Source organism: Clarias gariepinus, chromosome 19, assembly GCF_024256425.1.
Source record: "Clarias gariepinus isolate MV-2021 ecotype Netherlands chromosome 19, CGAR_prim_01v2, whole genome shotgun sequence".
NCBI classification, from domain to species: Eukaryota; Metazoa; Chordata; class Actinopteri; order Siluriformes; family Clariidae; genus Clarias; species Clarias gariepinus.
The window spans coordinates 2,461,384-2,473,255 of NC_071118.1; the positions used below are offsets into that span (position 1 = coordinate 2,461,384).

An 11,872-nucleotide genomic window follows, 5' to 3' on the forward strand; every position below is an offset into this window, starting at 1 on the left:
CCTGTTTGCTAAAGCTTCTGTAATTTCTGAAGCTATTTATTAATTAATTAATTGATTACCTTATTAATTTTTATCACTTTTAAAAAGTGTCACGATATTAGACTGCTTTATTTATGATCTGGTCATTTTGGGGACTGGAATGCTTTTGAGTTTACAAATGTTTCACTAATAAATATTATATTATAGATATAAACAGATAGATAAATGCAATAATTAGATATACAGATTAATATTTATGATGTATATTCGTAGTTCAACGAGTAACAAAACTCAATTTGGATTCTATCACAATTTCTGCTGGGTGAATTTTTAGGATAATTTTTGGATTGCCATAAAAAGAGACAAATCCAATTTTTTGAGAAATTTTAATATTACTTATGGAACTTTAAAAAATGTAACAAACTGTTGAATGACAAATAATAATAGGGATACTTTTTAATGTTAGAATGTAAGGAAACAAAGTAAGTGCATATATAATTGGGCTACAGTATGAGGTCTAGTACATAGATATTATGTGCCCTGTTTCTTTTGTTAGAGTGGGCGGAGCTTCAGCACTGTACACAGGGTTTTTGTTGCTTTACAAAGCAAGAGCATAAATGTGAGACAGTGAAAAAGAATGTGTGTGCATGCAAAAGAAAAATGGGCCCAAATATAACATCATACAGAGGCACAAAAAAGTATTTTGGTTTACACACACACACACACACACACACACACAGAGGGGCCCGCACAATGTTCACACACTTCATCACTTCATTCATTGTTATTTATGCCCCTTTTTTTTTTTTTACTTGAATTATGGCATCAATGTGTAGTATTAAGTTTTCCCTAACGAAACCTGTAGTCGCACCATTGTTGATGCTATCATGTGACCGTAATTTTTTTGTGCATACATTTTTCATGTTGAAGTGAGTATAAATTTTTCTGCCCTCTCACACTTATTAAAATAACAAATGATTACATTTTCCTTAATTACAGAATGACATCATACTGAAATCATACATCATACAAAATACAGTGAATGTTTTAATAGTAAAGTTTAGTGTTGTTTATTCTCTGAAATTTATAGGACAAAAACATTGTTGCTTAACCTGAAAATCCATCGGTCCTGAAGGCATTTAAATAATGTTGAAAAACCTACAGGTGTGCCTAATTATTTACTTTACAAAGATGCAGCTTCATGAAGGCTCCACCTTAATATTTAGTGGTTAGAGTTTATAGTCCTGTCGTGCTGTAATTTTACACGATAAACATTTTCTATCCAAAAAGAGTGATTTCAAGGCATGTTACGGATAAACTACGACCAAGCTGCTATGTAAACCGTACCGATTCCTCAGGTCGTGTGCCGGTGATGACGGCTCCAATGTACTTGGTTGATGGCTCTCCGCTTCGAGATCCGATCTTCACAGCCGTGATCAGCGAAAGGATGCGGGTTCCGGAGCGGCTCCAGGTCACTCAGTCGGCCGTGGAGGATCTAAAAGCCAGAGCTGAAGATCTGCCTGCTGCTTTCAGCATGCATGTCCCTGACAGACTGGCGTTAACAGGTGAGGAAACAGCAACACGTTATCACAGTTGGCAGATCGTTAACTTTAAAAGGGACCAGACTTCAAACCTTTTAATTGCATATTAGAGATGAAGGTGAAAATCGATTGGGTTGTGTATTGTGATGCTTCATTTTTTAAATTCTTTTCACTATAGTTGCACATAAGGTTGTAAAATGTTGTTGCTTTATAATCTTACATGACGCTCACATCTATTCACACATCAGCAGCCAGCACAGCATCACCTGTTTGCAAAGTCGGATTAAAATGACCAAAATCTGGAAAAAAACACAGTGTAAAACACAGAGGTTGCATTCCCAGAGTACCCGCTAATTGTGATTGTGAATTTTGGATGTGGTTAAAAAAAAGGCTTTTTTTTTATAGTTTAAACCATAAATATGCTCCCAAAGCACTTTAATTTCATGTCAAACTCCGCTTAATACATTACCGATAAAAAATATATAAATTTCAGACTCAACAGGGAACCCATTCTTATCTGGGTGAACGGATAGCAGGTATTGATCTGCATCATACTGTGTGAGACTGAAAGTTCAATATAACAGAAGATGTGTTTAAGTTAAAATGGCATCCATGCAACGAGATCTCCAACCAGAAGCAGGACACCAGGACTAGTCATAGACAGCTCCAGGGGGCAGAGTGGGTCTGGATCACTGGCAGCTCAGGAGAGACATGTATAGCTCGACAGAGAGACAGGTAGAGGAAAAGAGAGATAGAAGAGAGAAGACGAAAGAGCAGAAGAGAAGGAGAGATGGCAGTTAGATATGGTCACAGTCAAACAATGTATAAGGTGAATGTATATTTAGTGCAGAGTGCAAGCACGGACTCCGGCAGGACTAACTATGACACTATAACTTAAAGGGAGAGCCAGAAGGAAACACAGACATGCGGGCTCCCTGAGATGTGAAGCGACCAGTCACTTCACCGTCAACAAACCTGAGTGATCAATGAGCATGGGGAAGACAGCATCTAAACATACCAGTTCACCATAATACTCTACGTCCATGAGTCCCCCAGATCTGCTTCTTCTCCTAGGGCAAATCTTTTTACAAGTAAAAATGTAAAGGTAAACCTGTATACTGTACAGTACTGTACTGCTGTGTCTCCCGCAGTACTAGGATGTAAAATACAGATGTTACCCCTATACGTACTGTAATTCATGTAAACGTGTTTTCTTTGGTATGTGCTGTTATTTTCTTTGGTGTAAGTCCTGTAGGTAAATATGGTAATAATTCACCGTCCCAAGCAAATTTTTCTTTCCGCAAACAATTATTAGTTTGGTTCTGAGAAAAAATCAGCGAGGCAGAGAACTCTGAAATGTGACTTTAATATCATATTAGGTGATCTTTAATGCGTATATTTTGAAGCTTTTTTTTTTTTTTTTAAGTTTACTAGTATGGATATTATTATTAATATTTTCGCATATTTCGTAGTTGCCGTTGGTAATTCTGAGAATAGGAGTTTTATAGGGAATAAATTTTACTTTTATTCATAAAGTGCATGATATGAACTATAATTTAAATAAACTGTACCTGTTATATATAGACCTGCTCAGGTCTTTTTGACACTCTCAGCTCTGTTCTGTATAACACTTTATTGTGTTATCACATATCACTCCTATTGGTTCATCCATAAATCCTGGTATCTATATACCTTTAAATCTGACAGACGCTCCTGACCTAAGTCCACGGCCGCACTTCTCCCAACACGTTCCCAGAGGTCATGCGTTTTCCAAGCGGAACCTGCGGCAGGAACCTTGGGACGGGGACGCGACCTCACGAGGGCTCATTCAGGTAAACTGGCCTTGTGCGCATGAAACCATTCAGATAACAAATCCTTTGTGATTTAGCGGTAAGGAATGTGTAGAAACAATGAGCAAGTGTTTTTATGGCTGATAAGCCTTACGGACTGTATTTGCTTGCTATCATCCGTTTATTCCTTTATCCATTGTATTCCAGCAGTGTTGCCCTGTAAGATGATGTTCTTGTCTTCGTGTTTGTAGTCGATCAAGCGTAGGCTACAGCCACTGTAAAAAGCTTTAACGGTTTGCCCTGCGGTTTACAGAGTCCACTACGGAGGTCGTATAGTGACCAGACTTTCGGTAGGACCCTATCTGGGACGCCAGGGCGCTCCAAACACGGGCCTTCAGCGTGAGTAAAAGGAATATGGTTATGTTCTAACTTGTTTTGTTCTTTTATGAATTTTGTTTCTTTGATGTGTTGTTGCTTTGTAATACAAGTGTATTAAGGTGTGTTCACACTTGTATTTCAGTTCTCAGTAGTACACTAGTTTTTGGTTTCACTTGTATAAAGTCCCGGTTCGCTTAGAGTTCAACATCAGACCAAAAGACCTGCTGAAAACTCATGAAGAGTTCAAAGGTCACATACACTGAGAACAGCACGAGAATGGATCCTGATGGTGAATAAAATGCTCACAGATTTGCCTATTGTTTTTTTTTTTTTCTTAAAAAGGCAAGTAGTTATCTTTAGTCCTTTTTATAAACTATCTTTTTTTCTCCTGCGCCTGCCTGCTTGGTGTAAGAGCACAGGACCAAGCAAGATGGTACAGCAGGGCTGCGTCCAAAAACATTCAAGATTTCATTAAACCGCTCACATATTTTGCGAGCGATCAAGGACCAAAGTCGTGCCCACGTTGCTGAATTTCTGTCATTTAAGAAAGCTACCAGCAGAGGGTATGCATAATGCTTTCATGCATAATCCAGTTTCAGGGGTTTAGTGGCCTTCATTTATGGAAAACTACAGAGATTAAGCATGACTAATTTGACCAGAGAATAATAATACTAATTAAATAAATAATAAGGTCTTCAAGTGTTTATTCGTGGTAGGAAATTCTATAAGACACATGACCGGGATCAAGGTCCTTCGGTTAAATTTTTGGCAGAATTATGTAACTTGAACAAGCTTGACTTCATGAAATATTAAAACAAAAACAGGGAATTTGTAAAGAATCAGTTAAACAGCTAAAAATCAACAGATTTTGGAAAACAGTTATTCCTGAATGCTGAATTTGTAATAAAAATTGTCAGCGCAAAAAACTCATAATATACTGCAGCGTTGTTATTTTTATTCACTATTTTTTATTTATTTCTCATTAATAATTTTGATAACTTGATGAAATAGAAAATCTTGACATTTAGAGAGAGAATACCTAGACTGTAATTGTTGTAATACAAAGGGAGAAAACTGTACTATTAAACTACAGCATTATGCAGGATGTTATACGTTTAATGAAATAAAATTTTTAAAATGTTAAAAAAATTACAGTATAAAATTTCAGAGCCTAAAAACTTCACATTACATACATATATATGAGTATAAAATTTCATGCCCTGCAACAGATAGGCACCCTGTCCAGGGTGTACCCCCACCTCATGCCCTAAATTTCCTGGAATAGGCTCCCTTTTTGAGCAGCAATTTATGTATCCTAAAAAAAAAAAAATTTATTAAAAAATGATTGTCTGCATTTGAGGTGGTTAAATGGTTGTTTTGAAGTGTAACAAAATCTGGAAAAAAAACAAAACGAAATATTAAAACGATATATTTATAAAATCATTTTTTTGAAATCCAATTATCCAGAGTCATCCAGTTTGCCACTGTTTGACTGGAAACGTTCCCTATATGCTCCCTATACGTTCCACGTATGATGATTCCCGAGCAATTCTCGAACAATACAGCTGAATAAATAAAGCTCTCTAGTCTGCATCACTGTTTCGAATTAACATCTAGTGCACTAAGTAGGGAGGTAAAGCTCTTTATATCCACCAATAATTTAGGGTGCTTAAATAGGGAGGGTAATGCAATTCCTAGCCTGTTGCTATGCAGCTTATCTTTTACTAGGTATGCTGAGCTAAATGGCATGAAATTTTCTGGACCATCTGGATTTAAAAAGTAAATATGAAGGATGTTCATAAGAAAAAATATTGATGGTTACTAGAGATGAGGAAATATTCTATTTGATCATCTATATCGATCCTTTTGTGTGGCATTTCAGGCATCGCGACTCTTTTTTTAAACTTTTTTTTTTTCCTAAAATAATTTTTAAAATTTATATATGCTTGCTTTTGAGGTGGTCATATGATGCAGTTTCTCTGTAGTGCTGCAGGTAATCAAACTGCTCACATCAGCAGGCAGCACAGCGTCCTGTGTGATTGTCAAAAAATGTCAATTGTTAAAAGTGCTATACAAATAAAATTAAATTGAATTTTTTTTTTACACGCATCATGTGGAGAAAAGTGTCAGGTGTGTTGTGCGATAAAAGAGTATCAGCGAGGATAAAAGAAAAGGTGTACAGGACAGTGGTGAGACCAGCAATGCTCTACGGCTTAGAGACAGTGGCGCTGAAGAAAAGACAGGAGACAGAGTTGGAGGTAGCAGAGCTGAAGATGTTGAGGTTCTCTTTGGGAGCGACAAGGATGGATAGGATCAAGAATGAGTTTATTAGAGGGACAACCCACGTTAGATGTTTTGGAGATAAAGTCAGAGAGGCCAGACTGAGGTGGTTTGGATATGTTCAGAGGAGAGATTGTGAATATATTGGTAGAAGGATGCTGAGGTTGGAACTGCCAGGCAGGAGGTTTAGTGGAAGACCAAAGAGGAGATTTATGGATGCAGTGAGAGAGCACATGAAGTTAGTTGGTGTGAGAGAAGAGGATGCAGAGGATAGGGTTAGATGGAGGCAAATGATTCACTGTGGCGACCCCTGAAAGGGAACAGTTGAAAGACAAAGAAGAAGATGCCAAAACTACTGAACGAATTTTAATTACAGGTGTATTTGGCCGAGCTTGTGGTAACATATAGGCTTTGTATCATTGCAATTAGCCCACGGAAAAAGAAGATATGTGCTACTTTGAAATTTAAATGGAAAATGCCTTTATATCATAAAAAAACTATTTAAAGAAAATCATTAGTTCATCTCAAAATTCACCAGATGGCGCTGTACATTTTTTAAATACGCGCTTATGAGTGTGCAATTGATTGAAATCTACTTAATAAACGCAATCTTACACCTTTATTCCTCGCACTTCACAGTAAGGCGTACAATTTGTAGTTCGTTCCAAAATTTTACAGATGGTGCTGTATGTATGTGTGTGTATATATATATATATATATATATATATATATATATATATATATATATATATATTATTATTTTTTTTTTTTTTTAACACGCTCATGAGTGTGCAATTAAATTCCACGTGAATAAAGGCATGGGCACGGCTAGTATTAAATTATTAAAATGTATACTTTAGTATAATCTTCAGTTCAGACTTGCTTAATGCTAGTAAATGTAAATTTAGAGGAAAAAATGCTCAAATCTGAGGCCATACAGTATGTCTGTCTGTCTGTCTCCTTGATATACTGCTTCCTTGGTTTATTCCTTCAGCTAAGTTTCAGTTCAGCGCCGGGTTGAGCCTCCACATTAAAATTATGTTTGATATTCTGTTCAGTTAATCTAAAAAAGAAAATCATAACCTTAATTCATTCAGTTAAAAAAATGCTCAAAATCAGGGTTGCTGTAGGTGCCTTTAAGTATATTAATTGTGTAATACAGGTAATACTTTGTGTGTGTGTGTGTGTGTGTGTGTCTGTCATGTCCTTGGCACATCGCTGTCGGTCGGCTCTCAGTGGCCACAGTGCCGGGACGATGCCTCCTGTCCCCAAAGACTCACCCCTGCCCGCACTCCCCCAGGGGCTCAGTGCTATTACCCCCGTCCTCCTTTCACCCCAGAGCGTCCTGCAGGTCGCCAGGAAGCTGGGCAAGCAGGCCTCAAACAGAATCCTCCAGACCGTCGCTCAAAAATACTCCTCCAGGTGACACGCCTCCACCTGCTGCCTCGCTTACTACTTAGACATTTCATCAGATTTTATTGAATTTAAATTTTTGAGCTTGGCTTGGATAGTTGCAGCATTATTGTGTTGAAAAATTTTACTTCTTTCCGGTTGTGGCCTCGCTCCCTACTAACAAACACTGAGACCTCTGACTTGGTTCGTCTGATTTTGGATTCTTTGCAAAGTTCCTGTTTGCTTCAGTTTTCTCTACTAATTCCACTAACATACATACTGTAATGTAGAGCGCTAACTCTCTGCTTTGCTCGTAAAGAGTGTGATCTTTAAAAAAAATTTTTTTTGAGTTTGCTGTGAGTTGAATATCAGCCCATTTTTTGTGGGTCCTGTTGGTGTCTTCCTTCTGTCTGAAGGTTCGGTTTCCCAGAAAAACCTTCACCTCAGCCGGTTGAGGATCGCGCTGATCAAGCCTTGAAAAGGTGATCGAGATGTTTGTTCTGTTAGTTGATTGTTTTTTTTTGTTTGTTTTTTTTTTCCTTGACGATCAGAATGGATTTATATGTCGGGACAGTTTAAGTGACCTCTAAGCTTGTTTTTCTTTTTCTTTTTTATGCTTGTCATGTTTTTTATTTATTTATTTATTAAATGTGTGTAGTATGTAGTGAAGTTTTGATCTGAGCTAAAATCTACTGTCCTTTGCTCATCCAGTAGCACAACACAGGAGTTCTGGCGCAATCCTGAGGAGGAGAGCGGAACTACAGTGGAATTAATGGTGCTCCGCAGACAGGTTGGTCTAAAAAAATTCAAAAATTTAATAATGGACATGATCTGTTGTGCTGCATATTATTTGCACATTATGAGGAAAGTGTGAGGTGCTTTTCATTTCCAGTTGATGTATTCCAAAGTTTATGATGAGTTCATAAGGCTAACAGAATAGCGCTGTCATGTAAGATTAACTTTTCTTTGTTGTGTTTTGTTTTCATTCTCATAATACAAGTACAGATATAGTTGCAAGCAACGATAAGCCCTAGCATCCTGTGCCATCGCCACCCGGGTGCACCATCTTTGTTGTGTTTTGTTTTCATTCTCATAATACAAGTACAGATATAGTTGCAAGCAACGATAAGCCCTAGCATCCTGTGCCATCGCCACCCGGGTGCACCAGAAAGACAGTGGGCACATGCATGTATATAATATACCTTTCGAATCGAGGGAATTTTATGTTGAGACCTGATATCATTGAATCTGTCATGATATGAAAAGTGCTGGCTAGTGGGTGGCAAATTGGCAGGTGAACAAACTGGCAAGGAAATAGAGGAATAAACATCAACAATTTAATGGCAGGTTAAACACAAAGAGGTGTCATCATTTACCTTGTAAAAATATTCCCTTATAGAACTCCAGGCAAAATTAGTAGCGGGTTTAAATTCTGATCATATGATATGCACAACCACCAAAAGAGGGTGCCAGAGTCCACCCGATCACGATTTAACAGCGGCAGCAGCCAGAGAATGAACTCACTCCGGTCACATGCCTTAAAAATCTCTTAAAGTCTTTTCTCTTACTTTGTTCTCACAGATGATGAAGATGAACAGGCGGATAACAAGTCTGGAGAAACAGAACGCCGACCGCAGACAGAGCGAAGTCCTGCTCCTCTCCCTGCTTCTTTCTGCCTGTGTGATCAACGGCTGGCTCTGGATTCGCAAATAAACCCGCGAAGCCTTCTGGGAGATCAGTTCTGTTCGCTCATGCTGCTAATTAACTGTGCACTTAATAACACCACTCAGGGTGGAAGCTCACTGTGACCCGAATCGGGATGAAGGAACCAGAGGAAGGTTGCGGTTATTCCCACCACACCACTGAGATGAGAGTGGGAGCGGAAGTGTTTGTCGAGTTAAGATGTTTTTTTTTCTCTCATAACCAGTGGGACGCTCAGGAGCAGTGTGTCCCGCTGTAATTCTGAGTGCTTTAGTTTATTTTGTTTATTTAGATGGTTTTGGGAGATTCTGACTGGGAACACAAAGCACAGCTGATCACATCAGATATTTTACTATAATTTCATTCAACCTTCAGTTGGTTTTCATTATTTTTGACACCCAAGACGCCCTGAAAACATTGCCACAGCTTTTCTTCATTTAAGCTTGATTTATAGTACTGTGCAAAAGTCTTCACTCCATCATTTCTCCATATTTTGCTTTCAAAGAGTCAGACCTACTTATATTTTTAATGTAAGTCTTGAGGAAAAGTTCTCCAGGCTTCCTGAGTCCCTGTACCTGAGCAGTTTCAGAGGAATGTTTTTGTTTGTTAAACCACTCAGTGACTTATATAGATAATTAGTTTATTAACTCTGAAGAAAATTCCTGGAAATTCCACCTATGAATCATTCAAGCATAAAAACATCAAACTTAAGGCAGTGAGAAACAGGTGCAGATGATGACAGACGATCAGGCCAATAATTAATATACCGCTGATGCTAAATGCTGAGTGGTCAGAACAGACAAGTAGGGAAATGAGGTCGCTGCTGAGGTTGTTACATAAGCAAGCAATTGTTTTCATTGTATTTTTATACACTTTGCAGCATGTCACATCAGTAAAATGATTGTTCTAGTTGTTTCTGTAATTTAATCCAATACAAATAAATTAAAGGGTCAAGACTTTTGCACAGTACTGTAAATCATAATACGACAAGAAACACCATTACTCAGGATGAATCACGCTAGGTTACTGATGTTATATTGATTGTTACTTGTTCTCAGTTTTTTTTTTTCTTGGCTCAGATCACCTTTTTTCACCACTACGCTTTCTTGCGGCGTGAGAAATCCTGACAGTTGTAAATAAAAATAATATTTTAAAAAATTTATAAATGTCTTTCAAAGACAGAACAACAATTTATAGCAGTAAGTATCAACTCTGATCTTGGACGACCCCCTGCCCTATCACACCTGATTGTTAATTAGCTGATTAGTTAAATCAGGTGAAGTGCATGCTGGGAAAGGATGTGCATCAGTGCTGAGAGACATTGATGCACAATTAATTTTTTTTAACCATGACACTGTGATATTCTAGTGTAGATTTATAAATATATAAAACCAGTAAAAAGTTTGGACACACCTTCTAACTACATGTCTTTCCTGATTTTTATTTCTTTCTATGCTGAAGACATCCAAAATATGCATTAATCTCAATTTAAACACTTGTGTCCAAACCATTGACTGGTACAATAGAATGCTGAGTGGTCAGAATAGATCATTTCAACTCGTAACACTTCCTACTAACCAAGATACGCTGTAGGGTTTTAAAGGAATAATTCTGACACTTTAATTATGCACTTATGCTTTTATATCTGTAATGCATGAACTTTTGTGTTTTAGCTGATCATTTTTTTTTACTGAAAAAGAAGATAGTGTTAGGATTTTTTTTTTCATTATCAGATCTTTTTTTTACGCAGTGTATGTTTCCAACAGAACACACCACCACCTGGTTGCTCAGTATAGTTATTTATTGGAAAAAACAAAAACATTAAATTAATTTTTTTTAAGGAAAACAAAATGTAAGATGTTATTTGGAACATGTTGTGGAGTATAAACCAAATAATAAAAAGGTCAGAACTGCAAATGATGAAACACTATGAGATGAAGTTTACTTTGGAAACCAAAGTATTTGATTAAAGAAAATAACAATTTAATTCAATTATAAACCATTGACTGTACAGTAATAAATGTTGTCAAGCAGCAACTTGGGTACACACTTTTTTGGGGGGAAAGAAAATACTCAGGAATTGGAAGAAGACGCTCCTCACTTGGAGGATGGAAAAAAACTATTTTTTACTCTCCCTAAGTGGGAGATACTGTACATCAAGAGAAAACTTTTTTTGATTGTCCTGAGCTGGACTGCAACACATTCTCGTTTCGTTTTCAGTAACAAAAGTAGCAGGACCATCAAGACGAACAGAGCGACGACTGAACTTCAGGTGGGACCATCAGAACCTAAACGTTTTCATGGGGACCGCCGACGTTTAAAGTGCTAGCAGCTAATTAGAAGGTTACATCATTTACCACAGGGATGCTGGAGGGGTGTTTCACACCAGGGACGTCGTCCAAGTCTCACGTTCGTCCCAAAATACGACACCGGTTCTGATCTCGCCTTTTTTTTTTTTTTTTGCTAACTGAACATGCTCTGCTAAAATGGCGGCCGCCTCAGATCCCACCCAAACCTCCAATGAGAAGCTCTTGGGTCCATTGTCCGTGCAAAAAGCATAGCTAGAGGTGTTGTACAGAAAGACTGGATATGGTTAAATGTACAAGAAACATTGTGACAGTGGTTAGTACAACGGATCTGGAATGATTCTGTATATTCTCGTTAAAGGAGAACGTAGACGTGGCTCAAACAACGGAGTAAACGTACGGATTTAAAAATATATTTGTGCAGGAAATGTCAAGTACCAGTATTAAATAATACAGACCAGGTATTTCTCTTAGATGTTCCATGCTAAAGACCTCTATCCACTCT

General features: G+C 37.7%; 1 protein-coding gene across 4 annotated transcripts in view; it reads left to right on the top strand.

Moving 5' to 3' along the window:
• LOC128507330 (mitochondrial fission factor homolog B) overlaps positions 1 to 9,620 on the top strand; it is a 232,928-nt gene extending 223,308 nt beyond the window's left edge. The window contains exons 2-8 of one of the 4 annotated variants that reach the window (XM_053478119.1): positions 1,336 to 1,544; positions 3,228 to 3,352; positions 3,624 to 3,709; positions 7,205 to 7,390; positions 7,777 to 7,842; positions 8,072 to 8,150; positions 8,942 to 9,620. In XM_053478119.1, the coding sequence (XP_053334094.1) occupies positions 1,352 to 1,544; positions 3,228 to 3,352; positions 3,624 to 3,709; positions 7,205 to 7,390; positions 7,777 to 7,842; positions 8,072 to 8,150; positions 8,942 to 9,073 (867 nt within the window). In that variant the 5' untranslated portion in view covers positions 1,336 to 1,351 and the 3' untranslated portion in view covers positions 9,074 to 9,620. Of the gene's footprint in view, positions 1 to 1,335; positions 1,545 to 3,227; positions 3,353 to 3,623; positions 3,710 to 6,813; positions 7,391 to 7,776; positions 7,843 to 8,071; positions 8,151 to 8,941 lie in introns of those variants that run through there. The other 3 variants (XM_053478120.1, XM_053478121.1, XM_053478122.1) reach the window with 3 other exon arrangements.
• Positions 9,621 to 11,872: the final 2,252 nt, after the last annotated feature.